Source organism: Bos indicus, chromosome 19 (genome assembly GCF_029378745.1).
Source record: "Bos indicus isolate NIAB-ARS_2022 breed Sahiwal x Tharparkar chromosome 19, NIAB-ARS_B.indTharparkar_mat_pri_1.0, whole genome shotgun sequence".
NCBI lineage: Eukaryota > Metazoa > Chordata > Mammalia > Artiodactyla > Bovidae > Bos > Bos indicus.
In genome coordinates this window covers 31,026,347-31,044,096 of record NC_091778.1, presented here as the reverse complement: position 1 = coordinate 31,044,096, position 17,750 = coordinate 31,026,347, and the positions used below count along the sequence as shown (strand labels likewise).

General features: G+C 49.7%; 1 protein-coding gene across 1 annotated transcript; it reads left to right on the top strand.

Annotated features, from left to right (window-relative positions):
* Positions 1-737: 737 nt before the first annotated feature.
* On the top strand, positions 738-10,751 carry PIRT (phosphoinositide interacting regulator of transient receptor potential channels). The gene is made up of 2 exons (XM_070774413.1): positions 738-903; positions 9,091-10,751. The coding sequence occupies exon 2, from the start codon at positions 9,206-9,208 to the stop codon at positions 9,611-9,613; it is 408 nt and encodes a 135-aa protein (XP_070630514.1). The 5' UTR covers positions 738-903; positions 9,091-9,205; the 3' UTR covers positions 9,614-10,751.
* Positions 10,752-17,750: the final 6,999 nt, after the last annotated feature.

Below are 17,750 nucleotides of genomic sequence, written 5' to 3'. Positions count from 1 at the left end.
CACCTGGCTTCTGACAGCACAACGTGGTAACTGCTAACAGAGATGGAGACCCTGCCCCTCCACTGCAGTGACATTCCTCACTGGCTCCTTATCACCATGATAAGTAACATGAAAAGCACAGGGGTGCCATCGGGAAAGGGGGGAGAAGAGAAGGTGAACGTGCTGCTTTGCCCCCAGTTCAGGAACATCTGGGCCCGGGGCTGGGGTAGGCCCCTCTGTGCCCCTCTGACCTTCAGCTGTGGGTTCCTGGCCTCGGGTCTCATAGGATACCCACACATAGGCCTCGGGGTGCTCCCAGAGGTACCCCTGCTGTCTTGGAACCGAGGATGCTAAAAAAAAGTCTACACTTGCTTTCTCCTACATCCAGAACAAACAGGCCTCCTAGGTCCCATGGCCAACACCTGCCCTGGACTGAGCTAGTGCAGACTCTGAGTGATCCACTTTTTGGCAGCCACCACCATCACGGTCACACACTCCACTGACCCAGGGACCCACATCTCCAGATTTCCGAGCCTGGGGTTGGGAGGAGTGGCTCTGCCCACACACCAGCCTCATCCAAATCTCCCTGAAACCTGAAGACCAACTGCAGAGAAGCTTCATTAATTTTTCACCAGCTTCATCTACTAGAGGCTGAGCAGAGCTGAGCCAAAGCCCTATCACAAGCGCCTCTGCCCGCGGCCCACCAAGGGTTAACCCATTAGCCCACATCCTGGTGAGCTCACCCCGCTGGAGCCAGCTCTGCGCTGGGATTCGCTGCACGCGGCTCCTGGAGGGGCCAGGGAGGCTTCTTCCTGGGGGCTAGGGTGCAGGACTTGAGCAGGAACTCACTGCCCGCTTCCTCCTGGCGCCAGTTGTGTGCGATCCCCAGGACTCCCCCATCTTCCCCGGGGGACGTTGAGCACAGTAAGTAAGGAGGCCACTGGCCCTCTGCCCCTCCTTCCACTTCCCCGGAGGAAGGAGCCAGTTTTAACTTCGCTTTAGAGCGCCTTGAGTCTGTGAGCCGGAGGTGGGAGGTAGATGCGCACAGCCGGCTAAGGGGAGGAGGGCTGGCTGGGCTGAGGAGAGAGGTGATGGGGTGGGCTGCCCCGCCCCGCGCTGCACCTGGAGAAGGAGATGCTGGGTGCAGGCGGCTGCCTCTGCCCTGTAGTAGGGCAACCAGCCTTCACCCTCCACAGCTGTGGGCGGGGACCACCCTCCCGAGCTGACACAGACGAGCCAAACAGCCTGACTTTGAAGTGCTAGGCACCCTCGGGTCCCGGAGGCCACAGAGGGACCTCAGAACTAGACCTAGGCATCCCCATCAGACCTCAGTGTCTGCCAGTCCATCCTCCCAGCTGCAGGTGTGGCAGGCGCCCAGGGCAGGTGCGGGCAGGGGCTGGGCACGCTCCGTGTCGGGAAGGGGAAAGCAGGCTGGCCCATATAAACACGGACAAAACGTGCAAGGGAGACGTGCGCCTTGGGGACCACACACCCAGGGAAAAGCAGACGTTACCACCTGAGCTGTTTTTCCACCTTGTTACGGGGCAGGACCTGGGCCCCGGCTGCGTGAAGAGTGAGGTGAGTGGCCCTGTCTAGATGGAGCTGAAGAACTTCCCTTCCTAGAAGCCCTGGGAGCAGGTGACAGACGGGTGGCCCTGCCCCGGGGACAGCAGCAGCGGATTCAGAAACCTTATCAGTTCAAGCACGAGGGCACCACTCACCTCATCGGGGACAGGGTCGCCAATGGAATGTCTGGTTGGGGAGTGGCCAGCAGCCGGCAGTGACAGCTGGGTGGGGGTGCTGTGGGGACCCCGGGGGGAGAGGCTAGACCCTCCACGTCTCGGGAATTCCAAACAGAAACTCACGCTTGCGTCTTTCTCAGGAATCCTCTTATCTCTGTCACTTGTGTTTTGCAACCTGCCCTCCCCTCTTGTCCCACAAGAGGACCCTTCCCTCTGGGCCACCTCCTGGCTGGGAGACATGAGCCGTGTCTCCCCTGCTCTCAGTCCCTGCAATTCCCAGAATAGTCCAGCTCCTGTCAGGGATGAGAAGCTTGAAAAAGGACTGATAACTCCAGCCCCAAGCACAATGGGGCCTCCTATCATATCAGGGTTGCAGATATATTAACAAGGATGCCAGCTACTTTTGAATTTCTCACAAACAACAAATGCATTTCGGTGTAAGGATGTCCCAGGTCACCTTTGGAACATTCTTATAAGTTAAAGCATCCATCGCTTATCTGAAATGCAAATTTAACTGGGCATTTTGACATTTTATTGGCCAAATCAGGCAATCTATTAATATTGACAGTGTTAAGTGAAGGGGAAAGGCAGGCTTCTTCCTTGAGCAAACACAGTCAAGTATAAGGACCATGACTTGGGTTTAAGCAGCTCTGAGCCTCGGTTTCCTTATCTGTAAAATGGGAATAATAATAACAGTACCACCATCATAGAGCTGGGGCTTCCCTGGCGACTCAGTGGTAAAGAACCCAAGTGCCAATGCAGGAGACTTGGGTTCAGTCCCTGGGTCGGGAAGATCCTCTGGAGAGGGAAATGGCAACCCACTCCAGTATTCTCGCCTGGAGAGTTCCACGAACAGAGGTGCTTGTTGGGCTACAGTCCATGGGGTCGCAAAGAGTCAGACAAGACTGAGTGACTACACTTTCACTTTCACTTTCCAGTATTCTTGCTTGGGAAATCCCATGGACAGGGGAGCCTGGTATGCTGCAGTCCATGGGGTCACAAAAGAGTCGGGCGTGACTTAGCGACTAAACAACAACAGTAACCTCGTGGAGCTATTAAGAGATGCTGCAGGTGAAGAAAGTGGCAGGTTCCAGGCGTTTTGTGCTCTACTGGGATGATGGCAGTGGCGGGGAGTGGGGTGCTTTGTGGCCGCTGTCACAGGCCTCTTGCTGCTCTGCTACTGGCAGCTCAAGGCCCCACGCTCCAACCTGCACATCCTCAGCAGTCTCACCCACCAATGTCGGCCTGATGCCTCACCTGAAGCAGCCACCCTGCAATTCTGTTCATGGCCCAGGCCCCCATTGCGCTCCTCACTCACCACTCCCCTCATTTAAAAAGAAAACCAAAAGCTCAAAACCTTCCCAACAGGGAGCAGGATAGACTCGAACCCAGGCTCTGCAGCCAAACAGGTTCCACGACTCCCATTTCTAGCCTGGTTCTCTATGCATCTGCTGAGTAACTTTGGACAAATCACCTAACCTCTCTGGTCCTCAGTTTCCTCACCTGCAAAATGGGATAATAATTGTCCCAATCTCAGTGACTTGTAAGGAGAGGGAAATGACGCACTGCCGAAAAGGCACTCAGCCGGGTCCTTAGCCCCTAGTGAGAGTCGGAGAAATGACAGTTATTGTTATTGTATGAAGTGTCGACCCTCCCCTGATGCACCAGGTGCCGCTTCTGTTTGGAGAAGCCACTGGGGCACCCTGCAGACTTCAGGAAGGCCAGCCAGCAGAAAGCACCCAGCCTTGATGAGAGGTCTGTCCATCAGAGACCAGGGAGGGAGGGGGGCAGTCAGACGGTCCCCCTGCTCCTCACAGCTGCCTCTCCTGCCCCCAAGTTAGCCAGTCCCATCCTTCCACCCCCTGTAAGAGCAAAGGGGACGGGTGATGGATGGGGAGGAACGGCAATGGAGACTTGACCCTGCGATGCTCAATCTTCCCATCGCAGTTCTGCTGCTTAGTGAGTCATTTAACACAGGACTGGTGATCCCCAAGCCCCAGCCAGGTGCTGAGCTACCTGCTGGAGGGCACGGGAAGCCGAGGAAGCCCCAGGCCCAGCCCTGCAAGGACTCGGGGAGCAACTGGAGAACGTCCAGCCCTGTAAGAACAGACATGCCTCTGGTCACCTCCAGGGCAGTGACCCGCTTATTTCACTTTCAACTGCCGTCCGTTAAGTGGCGCATTTCTGACACCCAAGAATCTACCGGAGGGAAAACTATATGGTCCTTACGGTCCTAGACACTCGGTGTTGCTCACCAGCTTTCACGATCCATGCCACCCACCCAACTGCCCTTGGCGAATGAACCTATGAGTGTGTGAGAAAGAGCCAGAACGTTCCTGCTTCTCTCCCCTCTCATTTGAGACATCACTTTACCTCGTTCATCAGAGATGCTGCTGAGCCAGGAAATGTGGACGCCCAGAGCTCCTCTTCAGAGAGGGACATGTGTCTGTGGCTCCACGTCTAGAGTTTGGTGCGGTGTCAGGGAGCACTATGGAGCAACCTGGGGAACACAAGGTCAAAGGGCAAACATTGAAGGATATTCGTAGGCAGGGTCTCCAAATACCTGGCCCATTATAAATATGCCACAGATAAGGAGATGTGCTCTGACAAGATTAGAGACAGTCCCTTCTGGACACTAGTTCTGCCAACCAAACCCTGTCTTTGCTCTGTCCAGGGCCTCCTGGCTCTGTGAAAGAGTTTTCCTTCAAGAAAGAAAGTGAAAGTGAAGTTGCTCAGTCGTGTCCGACTCTTTGCGGCCCCATGGACTGTAGCTCGCCAGGCTCCTCCGTCCACGGGATTTTCCAGGCAAGAATACTGGAGTGGGTTGCCATTTCCTTCTCCAGAGGATCTTCCCTTCCCAGGGACTGAACTTGGGTCTCCTGCATTACAGGCAGACGCTTTACCGTCTGAACATATCTTTCCAGAGATGAGGCGAAAACAGTAAAATTCTTGTTCTCTCTCTCCCTCTCTCTCAACTCCACCTCTGCCTCCATCATCCTCTCTCATCTCTGCCTCCATCTCTGTCATCTCCATCTCTTATCTCCACCTCCATCTCCACTCCCATCTCCATCTCCACCTCCATCTTCTGTCCCCAAATCCCAGTCTCTCAAAGATGTACCTTCTCTTTCTCTCAGGATCTCCTCTTTCTCAGAATCAGCACAGAGGGTTCCTGTAACAGCCAGGTGACATTCTCACCTCATAGATTTCCTTCTCTGTCCTATTCTGGGGTCCCTTTGCCCCTGCCCACACCCCCACTTTCCTTTTCTGGGGTAACGTGCTTCCTGCCCACACCTCTACTCTGGATCCCAACTTCCATCATAGGACTTCAACCATTATCAACACTCCACTGTTCTTGGTTTAACTACACTTTCACCTGCTCCCCAGACTGACCCACTCGATTATTCTTACTACGACTTTAACAGTTCTTTTTCACCGGGTATAATTTATACACATTGCAATGCACAAATCTTAGTGTACCACATTGACAAATGGATCCTTTATGTAACCTACACTGACATAAAGAGATGCAACATTTCCATTGGCCCCAGAAAGTCCCAGTTATTTCCTCCCCACCCCTACAACCACTGTTTTGAGATCTGTCACCTTAGATTAGTCATTAGAAAGTTCTAGAAGATCATATAAGTGGAAACATATACTATATGTGTTCATTCATATCTGATTTCTTTCACACCACATCTATGGGACTCATCCAAGTTGTGTGTGTATCCAAAGTTGGTTCTTTTTTATTGTTGAATAGTATTTTGTGTATTTGTGAACACATAACGTGTGTTCATCTTTTCTCCTGTTCGTGGATATTGGGGTTGTTTTCTGGATTAGAGCTACTATGAACAAAGCTGCGATGAATATTCTTAAACAAGCCTTGGTACACATCAGATCAGATCAGATCAGTCTCTCAGTCGTGTCCGACTCTTTGCGACCCCATGAATCGCAGCACGTCAGGCCTCCCTGTCCATCACCAACTCCCAGAGTTCACTCAGACTCACGTCCATCAAGTCAGTGATGCCATCCATCCATCTCATCCTCTGTTGTCCCCTTCTCCTCCTGCCCCCAATCCCTCCCAGCATCAGAGTCTTTTCCAATGAGTCAACTCTTCACATGAGGTGGCCAAAGTACTGGAGTTTCAGCTTTAGCATCATTCCTTCCAAAGAAATCCCAGGGCTGATCTCCTTCACAATGGACTGGTTGGATCTCCTTGCAGTCCAAGGGACTCTCAAGAGTCTTCTCCAACACCACAGTTCAAAAGCATCAATTCTTTGGCGCTCAGCCTTCTTCACAGTCCAACTCTCACATCCATACATGACCACAGGAAAAACCATAGCCTTGACTAGATGGACCTTTGTTGGCAAAGTAATGTCTCTGCTTTTGAATATGCTATCTAGGTTGGTCATTACTTGGTGCATATAGGTTTCCATTTATCTTGGAGTGGAATTGCTGGCTCAAAGGGAAGGTGGATGCTTCACTTTGCAAGAAACTATTCGACCTGGTTCCAAAGTGGCTGTCCCATTTTACATTCCCACCAGCAGCGCACAAGAGTTCTGTTTGTTCCCCACGCTCACCAGCATTTGTGTGGTGAGATGTTTAAAGTTTAGCCATTCTAGTGAGAGAATGTATCTCCTTATGGTTTTAATTTGCATTTCATCTTTCATTTAATTTGCATGTCAATCTCGAGGGTTTTTTTTCCATGGGTTTCTTCTTCATCTGTCTTCCTCTGTAATGGATCTGTTCAAATCTTTTGCCCATTTTTCGAATTGTGCTGTTTGTGTTGATATTAATCCCATGTGGTAGTTCTTTACATATTCCAGATGCAAATCTTTTGACAATACATATTTTGCTAAAATTTTCTCCCAGTCCATAGCTTGCTATTCATTTTCTTCTGGTAGCTTTCAATGAGCAGGAGTTTTAAATTATGATGAAATCTAATCTATTGATTTTTTTTTTTCTTCCTTGGTTATTGCCATCTCTGTCCTAAGAAATTTGCCAACTTCCAGGTCACAAAGATATCCTCCTATTTTTTTCTCCTAAGAGCTTTCTGGTTTTCACTTTTATGTTCAGGTTCTGCCCATGATCCATCGCAAATTCATTTTTTGTTGATGGTATGAGGAGGGGACAAGTTTCATTTTTTTCCATATGAATATTCAGTTATTCCAGCACCACTGGTTGCGATGACTTCCCTTTCCCCCGTGGAATAGTTTTGGTGTATTTGTCAAAAGTAGTTGTCTGCAGTTACTGGTAGGCTTGTGGGGCTGGTTACTAGGAATAGTGGTGTGACTTCCTGAAAGTCTGACTTCCAGAGAGAGGGTTGGCTTCCTGGGCTGGTGGTTTCTCAGGCTGGTTTCTCAGGCTGGTTGCTGCAAGTTGTGGGTCAGAGTTCTGCTTTGATACATGTCTGGCTGTTGTCTGGTTGTATTCTCAGTGTCTCATCTATTACAGACATTTGCAAACATGTTTCTAGTAGGATAAACAACTTAGGTAAGATAGTAAGATAATCAACTTCCATACATCCATCTTCCATAAAAAGATTTTATAACCTTTAACAGTTTGTCGTATCTGATCTGGAGGTTCATGTTTTCATGTATATCATGCCATCGAGACATTTCATCCCCGTATGTGGTTTCAAGATATAACTCTATACTCATTAAGACGCTTTCTTCTGTGTCCACAGTATAGTCATTATAGTGAATACAAAAATTTTTTTTAAATACACCGCAGGGCTTGTGGGTTGGGTTCCCCAACCAGGGATCGAACCCAGGCCCACAGCAGGGAGAGTCCTATCCACTGGACTGATAGGGAAGCCCCCAAATACACATTTTAAATCCTCAGTGGCATTTAACATCCAAACCAAAGCCAAACTTCCCTAAAACTATCCTAAAATGTACCGGTTGGTCTCATCTAGTCAGAATCCCAAAAAGGAACATATTGTATTTAGTTATATTTTTTGATTTTCCTTGCTGAAATATTTTACTGATCTTTTCTTTTTTTTTTTTTTATTTATCCCTCTCCCCCTTTTCCCTTTGGTAACCATAAGTTTGTTTTCTATGTCTATGGGTCAGTGTCTGTTTTGTATTTAAGTTCATTTCTATCATTTTTTTAGATTCCACAAATAAACGATATGACATTTTCTCTCTCTGTCTAGCTTACTTCACTTGGTATGATCCTCTCTAGGTCCATGCCATTTTACTGATCTTTATCACACACACATGAGAGTAGTCATGTCACAGTAAACAGCCCATGTAACCGGCTATGGCCAGATAGAGAGTTGGACCATGATGGCACTCCAGAAGTTTCCATCTAGTCTCCTTTCTGGTCACCACCCCAACTGAAGGTAACCACTATGCGGCACTGATCGTCTTACACGTTTTTGAATCTTCTGTAAATGGAAGATAGCATCTGGCTTCTCTTGCTCAAGTTTGGGGTCCTGGATGGACAGGTGTGGTGTTCATTCTCTCCTCCTCATGCTCTGGAGCCCCAGGCTGGTGTTCCCTCCTGGCGCCAGCCTGCAGCCTGACCTTCCCTAGTTCTGTGCAACAGATATTGATACATCTCCACGCACTACACCTGCCTCCTGACACCCAGAAGTGGCCTCCAAGGGAAAAGGACCTCCATCTCCCTTCTCAAATTGCTCCCCCTGGGGCTGAGCCAACATGCAAACCCAAGGGTAGTCCGAGAGGCCCACACCCCAGGCCTTTCTTCCACTGACTCCTCCCAGCCCAGCCCCTCAGGGCCTTCAGTCCTCATCCAACACAGCCCACCTTCCCAGTAAATTTACTGCTGTGTACCGAAATCTCTCCCATACTGCTCACAAAAAGGGATATTAGTAAATGCGGTTTGAGAGGGGGGCTGAGGTGCCCCAACAGGAAATACAAAGGGAGAGGAAGACTGAGGCACCAGGAGGGTGACTGGGAGGGACGCCGAGGACCAGGGCCGTAACGCACTCTAGATCACACAGCTGGAAAGCGGCTGAGTCTGAAAATAAGATGCCATTTCGTAAATTATAGCTTTTGTTTGTTCTTTTAAAGGACATCATTGTTCCCTGATTAAATAAGAAGAAGACTTGGTTAAAGTCTTACTTGCTCAGTCGTGTCTGAGTCTTTGCAACCCCATGGACTGTAGCCCACCAGGCTCCTCTGTCCATGGAATTCTCCAGGCAGGAATACTGGAGTGGGTTGCCATTTCCTTCTCCAGGGGATCTTCCCGACCCAGGGATTGAATCCAGGTCTCCTGCATTGCAGAGAGATTCTTTACCATCTGAGCCACCAGGGAATTATCTCTCACATGGGGGAAAAAAAAAAACCAGCTTGAGAGGCTTCTTATTTTTGTAGATCTCATCTGCTTTTCCTTTTGACTTCAGCACTGAGAGCCAGGCTGGAGACGGATGCTGAGAACAAGAAGGGTGTGTGAAGAGTCCTTGCCCTTGCTTCTAACCGTTGCCGGTACCAGGAGCCCAGGCTCTAGAAGCGGTGTCCATGGAGGCCCTCCCCAAGGCCCTGGAGGTTGAAGAGAAGTCTCCAGAGTCCAAGGACCTTCTGCCCAGCCAGACAGCCAGCTCCCTGTGCATCAGCTCCAGAAGTGAGTCCGTCTGGACCGCCACTCCCCGGAGTAACTGGGAAATCTACCGCAAACCCGTCATTATCATGTCTGTGGGTGGTGCCATCCTCCTCTTCGGTGTGGTCATCACCTGCTTGGCCTACACCCTGAACCTGGGCGATATGAGCCTCAAGGTCCTGAAGATGGTGGGGCCTGCCTTCCTGTCTCTGGGACTCATGATGCTGGTATGTGGGCTGGTCTGGGTGCCCATCATTAAGAAGAAACAGAAGCAGAAACAAAAGTCAGTGTTCTTCCAGAACCTCAAGTCCTTCTTCCTGAACCGCTGATGACAACCTTGCCCTCTGTCCACCCTACCACCCCAACACCTTGTCCAGGAGAAAGTGTGATGGCCATAGTCCAACACCTCTGGTCCCTTGGGTGGTGGAGTCTGCCATAAAACTGATGCAGGCAAACCCTCTTCTGGGCCCCATGGGAAAAAGCAAGCTCAGGGCTGCGCCCTCCGTGTGGCTGGGAGGCACCGGGATGATCTCATTTAGTCTCTGTTGTGTCCTACGCTCCCCCGCCCAGATCCTGGCTGCGGCCGTCGCCTTCCATGGCTTCACCTCGGCCTGTGCATCCAGGTGTCACTCATCTAATGAATGTGCTCTGCCAAGCGCTATGCATGTTGGGAAATTCCTTGAGATGGACTATCCATCCTGCTTACACTTCTGAGTGCCTGAACTGGATTCTGCATTTGCTCCCTTCCAGAACCCAGAATGACCAGCAGAGGCCCTTTGCAGAGAGGAGGGAAGTCCTGACCATTGGGCTTACCCACCCCAGCTCTCTCTGTGGGCGAGTTGCTAGCTTGCATTTCAAGAGATCAGATAAGTCACAAGCACCAAACATTCCAAAGAGAACTGAAGTGTGACTGGGAAGAAACACTTTCCAAGAAGGCACATTCTCCCCTAGAAATGGCTCTGGGAGTTAGTCAGAGAAGCAATTCAACCTTCAGTTACACGGTATTTACACCAGAGGTGGTGGCATGCGCTGGGAGGTATCACAGTCTCCCCTTGACCTTCTAACTCCTCTGTGACTACTCTTCCATCTGAACTGGACACTTGGCCAAGAACAAGCGCATGTTGCCCTAACTTTCTTCTCCCCCAACCCCAGATTCTGGAACAGCTGGGTGGAGAGCCGCTGCGGAGGGCTTCTGTAAGCTTTTGCTCTGCTTCATCCCCATCGAGAATCACAACCCAGAGATTCCACTCCACAGCTGAGTGTCTGGAGGTTTCCAGAGACCGCTCTTACTTCAGAAAGTCCCGACTTCTGCTCTCCCAGCCCCCACCCACCCACCCACATTCAGCGAGGGCTCAGCTCGGGGCCAGGCCCTGAGACAGAGCAAGCTAGACAGCCGGTCCCTGCATTCATCTTCCACATGAAGAGAAAGACACAGCCAGGCCAACAGGCGGTCAGACACCGGGTGCTGAGTCCTTTCTGGGGCTGTGAGGGTGGGGGCAGGAACATGGCTGCGGGAGGGGGAGCAGCAGTCTGGTCTAGCTGGAGGCTGTGTAGCCAACAGAAACAACACAACCGGAGGAAAGAGGAGAACTGGCAGGCAGGAAGGGAAAGCATTTGGCGGGAACAGTGTGTGCAGAGCTGGGGGAGGGGAGCAGGATATGATTAGAAAACCGTGGAGCAAGTTCCCTGATCTGGAATGGTCACCTGAGCCCCTCCCTTGGCCTGCTCCTCGCCCCGCCACCTGCTTCCCCAAGTGCCTTACTGCAGCTTCTCCTCGAAGCCCTCCTGGGTCTGAGGCAGAGACTGGGTGGGGGTTCCCCAGGGATAACCACACAGAAATCCCCCATGAGGTAAGTGCTCCCCAAAACAGAGGCTTTCTGCAGCATACAGAGGTGGCCAGACCAGGAGGGTACCTGTGAGGAAGCCAGGCTCCCATAGGCCTGTGGCCCATTGGACAGCATCTGATCACCAGGGGAGTGTCACCTCAGCCTTCTGTCCCCGCCTCCGCCCCTGCCCTGGACTGCATCACTCTGGCAACCTCTCTCTCTCTAATAGGCCTCCAGGTGTCTCCATCTTTATCAAGGTGGTTCCATATGCAGAGTCAGGACACCACCTTGTTTGCTCTGCATCATGGGAAATTCTGTGGAGGCAGGTACCTGTGACATGGGGACACCCCCTGCCCCGCCCACCCAAGGAGCCAGAGTTCAGGGAGTTTCAGCCAGAATGACCATGTTTCTCATTCAAACAGCACGGTCACCTGGCCCCTGCACACAGGCAGTCAGGGCCCGTCATGGGGTGTCGTCAGTCACTATGTCACTCACTATGGTTCCAGCGCCTCATGTGGCTTACGGATGGTTTCTGACATGAAAGCAGATTCCATAACAGCCCGACCCTATCATTCTCAGAGTCCTCTATGCTTTCCCACCTGGGAGCAAGCAAGGAGGACTCCTGGCTGGTTCGATGGTCATCTACATGTCCCAAGTCTCATTTCCTCCCCCCACAAGCTTGTCATCTGGGCATTGCCGTGGAACGGGGGCCAGGTGATGCTGCTACCACATGTTGTCTTGGCGGAGGGCAGTTTGAGGACCACAAGACTCTAGAAGGCATCCAAGGTCTGGACTGACCTTGAAGGCTTCCACAGTCTCTCCCACATCCCCTGCTCCTTAAGCTAGTTTCTCAGCAAGAAGAATGAGGAGATTCCAAGCAGTTCACCAACCCCCTCCGCTGGGCTTCTCCATATGACTGTGGACCAAGAAGTATGCCTGGGTCAGGCTGAGGGGCTTTAGCCAAAGACCGTTGCCACACGGAAGTCTAAGGAATGCATGTGCCTGGTCAGATGCCATGTTTCTGGCAAAAAAAAAAAAAAAAAACCACCATGCCTCCCTCCATGCCATGGAGGCATCCATGTGTCTGGTTACTGGATTATATTATCTCACCCATGGCTGTTCCGTCTGGGAGAATTCCATTTAATCTAAGTGCTGAAAGAACTGATGGGATGTTAAATTGTATCCTGTTTGACAGTGTCCACTGTGTTTTCATTCTGTTCCATCAGGAATTGCAGACTCGTCCACTAATTCATTCCTCTAAAATGCCCCCCACCCTACCCCATCACCACACGCCCTTCCCAGCAATGTGCTATCTGGGAGAAACAGGACTGTGTGGGTTTCACGCCTGGTTTCTCGGGGGCCCCGTGGGAGTGGATGACCCTACTCTGAGATGCTGACAGAGCAGAAAGAACAGAAGCTCCTGCTTTCCTCCCCACAAGCCTGGTCTTGAGAGATGGAAAAAGAGCCTTCCTGAATGAATCAGTGGTCCAGGGGAAGAGACTGGACTGCCTGGCACCATGTCTTATAGGAAATACAAATAACATCTCATTTAAGCCACTGTTTTTGGGGTCCATTACTTGCAGCCAAATAAAATTCCTATTCACACACAGGTGACAAGTCTGGGGACAGAGTTCTTTTCTTCCTCTAAGCCTCTGCATTCTTTTCTTCCACTACTTGATGAGACCTGGAACTGATGTATTTAGAACAAGGACTTTCACAAATAAGCTCCAAATCAGTGCAGTGTATCTTTCCTCCAAATCCTTCCAGGATTCACTACGTCTCTAAGGAGAGAGACATGGGAGGGGAAAGCCAGAGCAGGAAGACCACGACAGGGCCAGACTTCCTGTCCCCCTGTCTCTGGGGAACAGGGACCTCCCTCAGCCTGGGCATGGAAGAGTGGGGTTCACACAGGGCACTTGGCAGCCTCTGTGACCAGTTGGGCTGCCCCACCTACTCTAAGAGCTGAGGCAGGGGTGGGTGGGAGAGGGTGGTCGGTTTATAGAGGGTTCTATAACCTAGAATCATTAATGGGAGGAGACCTAGACACTCAGTTCTCTTTCTCCCAGTTTTCAACCTCCGCATTTGTCAAAATCAAAGTGACCCAAGTTTACAAACATAGAGGATTCTGTATTGGTCAGGAGCACAGATTCTAGAGACAGCCCACCTGGGCACATGTCCCATCTGGTCTTGCCAGGTCTTTGACCCTGGACAGCTTACTTCATTTCTGCAAACCTCCATTTTAGCGTGTGTGTGTGTGTATGTGTGAGCTCTTTTTTTTTTTTTTTTAATTTTAATTTTTCTGTTGAGGTAATATTTATTTAGGAGCTTCCCAGGTGGCTCAGCAGTAAAGAATCTGCCTGCCAATGCAGGAGACACAGGAGATGTGGGTTCAGTCCATGGGTCAAGAAGATCCTCTGGAGGAGGAAATGACAACCCACTCCAGTATTCTTGCCTGGAGAATCCCATGGACAGAGGAGCCTGGCAGGTACAGTCCATGGGATTGCAAAGAGTCGGACACGACTTAGTAACTGCACAACAACAAGTATTCCATTGTACATATACCACATTTTCTTTATCCATTCATCCACTGATCAGCACTCAGGCTGTCTCCGTATCTTGGCTATTGTAAATAATGTCAGGGTGAATATGGAGGTGTAGATATCTTTTGGGATTCATGTTTATTTTCATCCATACCCCCATCTTCACAACTGCAAATGGGATTAATAAAAGTGCCTGCATCTTCCTAAAAATTAATTGAGATAATCTACATAAGGCTTTTATGTATTAAACCCTAAATATCAGTCATTATTAATGTTAATGGACTACACCAGGCAGTATATGCTCCTGAATGGTTTTACGTAAGGAAAGAATGCAGGTTTATACGACTAAGTATGAGCTGATTGGAAAAAGAGAATTGGGAGATTGAGGAGTTCACCGCGCACTGTGCTATCTGGTGAATGGGGGCCTGATGCCACCAGCCAACAGTTTCATTCCGACCTTTTTGACTCCTGCCTCCCCTCTGCTTCAATCCGTCCCAATCAACCGTGCATTCATGCTAAGTCACTTCAGTTAGGGGCGACTCTTTGTGACCCCATGGACAGTAGCCCACCAGACTCCTCTGTCCATGGGCATTCTCCAGACAAGAATACTGGAGTGGGTTGCTATGCCCTCCTCCAGGGGATCTTCCCAACTCAGGGATCTGGCCCATGTCCCTTAAGTCTTCTGCATTGGCAGATGGTTCTTTACCACTAGAGCCACTTCAGTTCAGTCACTCAGTCGTATCCGACTTTTGCAACCCTACGGACTGCAGGCTTCCCTGTCCGTCAACAATTCCCAGAGCTTGCTTAAATTCACGTCCAGCAAGTCAGTGATACCATCCAACCATCTCATCCTCTGTCATCCCCTTCTCCTCCCACCTTCAATCTTTCCCAGCATCAGGGTCTTTTCAAATGAGTCAGTTATTTGCATCAGGTGGCCAAAGGATTGGAATTTCAGCTTCAACATCAGTCCTTCCAATGAATATTCGGGACTGATTTCCTTTCGGATGGACTGGTTGGATCTCCTTGCAGTCCAAGGGACTCTCAAGAGTCTTCTCCAACACCACAGTTCAAAAGCATCAATTCTTCAGTGCTCAGCTCTCTTTATGGTCCAACTCTCACATCCACACATGACTACTGAAAAAACCATAGCTTTGATGGGATGGACCTTTGTTGACAAAGTAATGTCTCTGCTTTTCAATATGCTATCTAGGTTGGTCATAGCTTTTCTTCCAAGGAGAAAGCATCTTTTAATTTCATGGCTCAAGTCACCATCTGCAGTGATTTTGGAGCCCAAGAAAATAGTCTGTCACTGTTTCTATTATTTCCCCATCTATTTGCCATGAAGTGATGGGACTGGATGCCATGACATCACCTTAGCACCACTTAGGAAGCCCTAATCAAAGCCTACAATTTCTGTCTCTCAAGGATGGCCATTTGTTTAAGGCCTAGGCAGCTCACTCACTGTCCATAAAAATCCATGTTTCCCCCTCAGAGTGAGGGGTGAAGCAGCTGGCCCATCAGGTCCACACATCCGGGGACTCTTGAGGTCTGGGTGTGACCACAGGATAGGCTCACGGGAGCAGAATCGGCATTGACTCTGCTGGGCCGGACCTAATAGGAAGTGAGCCTATTCTCCCAGCTCTGCAGGGAGGAGCCACTATATGCCAGGAGCCGGGATCCAAGTAACCAAGGGAAATGGTACAGACTGCGTCTTTGTGTCTCTCTGAAATGTATATGTTGAGGTCCTGGCCCCCCAGGGGATGGTATATTGAGGTAGGGCTTTTGGCAGGTAATGGGGTTCTGATGAGGTTGTGAGGGTGACGCCCTCAGGATGGATGAATGACGTCATAAAAACAGGAAGAAACAGGACAGCTCTCTCTCTACACCCACACGCCCAGGAAAGGCCACATGAACACATGGTAGGAAGGTGATCATCTGCAAACCAGGAACTCATCTGCCCTGGATCTTGCACTTCTCAGCCTCCACAACCATAAGAAACACACATCTTTTTAATAAACCACCCAGTCAATGATATTTTGTAAGAAAGGCCTGAGCTGGTTATGACCTTAAGGAAAGTGCCATGAAGATCAGAAACACCACATTGAAACTCCCTGCAGGCAGTCGCTACATTTTCCTTGCTCACTTCTAGCTGATTTTGCATGGAAAGGAGCCTCAACAACTCCAGAGAGCTGAGCTCAGCCCCAGCTTAGCCCATGGTGGAGAGGCTGCTAGACGTGGAGCCTGTGGGTAGAGGCACCCAAGCAGAGGCCAGGGGCTTGGCTTTGGGCCTGACTGGGAGAGGAAGAGGGTCACAGACATCTGAGCCGTGTACAGCTTCACCCTGGCACTTGCAAACAGGCTTTGCAGGTAACTGCTCCTGAGGCAGGCGAGAAAAATAGTGACAGAAGATTCTAGCACCAAACCCAGCGGATATCCTGGAGTGATGCCTTCAGATTTGCTGAAATCCAAAATGTCATACTGTGGTGCTGGAGAAGACTCTTGAGAGTCCCTTGGACTGTAAGGAGATCAAACCAGTCAATCCTAAAGGAGATAAACCTTGAATATTCATTGGAAGGAATGATGCTGAAGCTGAAGCTCCAATATTTTGGCCACCTGATTCGAAGAGCCAACTTTTTGGAAAAGACCCTGACTCTGGGAAAGATTGAAGGCAGGAAGAGAAGGGAACGACAGAGGATGAGATGGCTGGATGACATTACCGACTCAATGGACATGAGTTTGAACAAACTCTGGGAGAGAGTTAAAGAGAAGGAAGCCTGGCATGCTGCAGTTCATTGGGTCGCAAAGGATCAGACATGACTGAGTAACTGAGCAAAAAATGTCATGAGGCCTTAGGCAACGACCTTTCTTAAGCATGGCTGGTGTGGCCTGAACTCCAGAGGGCTCTCCTTAAAGGGTGTACTCTGCAGAAAGCTGCTGGGGACTTTGCAAGCCCTGATGACAACAGAGTCTAGTATTTACTGATACTGGATTTTCTATCAGCTTTGCAAGATCAAAGTTGTACTTAATATTCAAGGTTGGTTTAATTTGATTTTAAACATTAAGCAATGTGACATTTTTCTGTAGACTTGGGTTTGTGAAAGCGCTTTCATATCCACTAAAATTTATTCCTTTTTTTTTTTTTTTTTTTTGGACCAACACCATAGTTTATAGTGTAAGCATAATATACTTCCTAGAGAAGGAAATGGCAACCCGCTCCAGTACTCTTGCCTGGAGAATCCCATGGACAGAGGAGCATGGAGGGCTACAGTCCATGGGTGGCAAAGAGACAGACATGACTGAAGTGACTGAGCAAGCATAATATACTTACTAGATGGAAAACCTAAAGGGCATGGAAAAGAAAAACTAGCAGCCCAGTAGACCATTTCTGCCATGTGATAAAACTTTAGGGTGTCCTCTGGAAGTGTTTTGCTTCCGAAGGAGCTGTGGGAGCACTAATTCCTCAGAAACAGGGATGAAGCAGGAGATGAAAGCTGCAGAGGGACAATGAAGGGATCTGTGCAGAGCTGGGGGAACTCTGGTGAGTCACTCTCAGCTTTCCCAGTAGCTGGGGGCGCCCAGGGGTTACAAAATGAATCTAGTCATAAACAGTGAGTGCTGGGTTACAAGAAGGCAGAGATGCTCCCCAACTGAAAGGGATGCCCAGCCTACCAGGAGAGACGGAAAACTCAACAAATTACCTCCATAAATGTACCAGGTGCTATAAAAATAACCATCCAGTTAAACAGGCATCTGTTTCTTATCCACTAGGATTGCTGTAATCAAAAGAACAGAAAGCAGCAAGTGTGGGTGAGGACGTGGAGAGATTGGAACCCTCATGAATTGCTGGTGGGAATGGAAAACAGTGCTGTTTCTATTGAAAGCGGAAAGGAAGTGTCTCAAAAGAAAAAGTGACCCCTCTATGATCCACCAACTTCACCTTTAGGTATACACTGAAAAGAATTGAAAGCAGGGACTCATACAGATATGTGTGCATCCTTGTTCAAACAGTGTTATTCACAATAGCTGGAGGGCGAAAGCAACGCGAGCGTCCGTCAACAGATGAGCAGATAAACCAAATGTGGTCCATAATACAGTGGAGT

Bases quoted from the DNA above. Each gene is read 5' to 3' on its own strand.
- PIRT (XM_070774413.1), top strand. From the start codon at position 9,206: ATGGAGGCCCTCCCCAAGGCCCTGGAGGTTGAAGAGAAGTCTCCAGAG.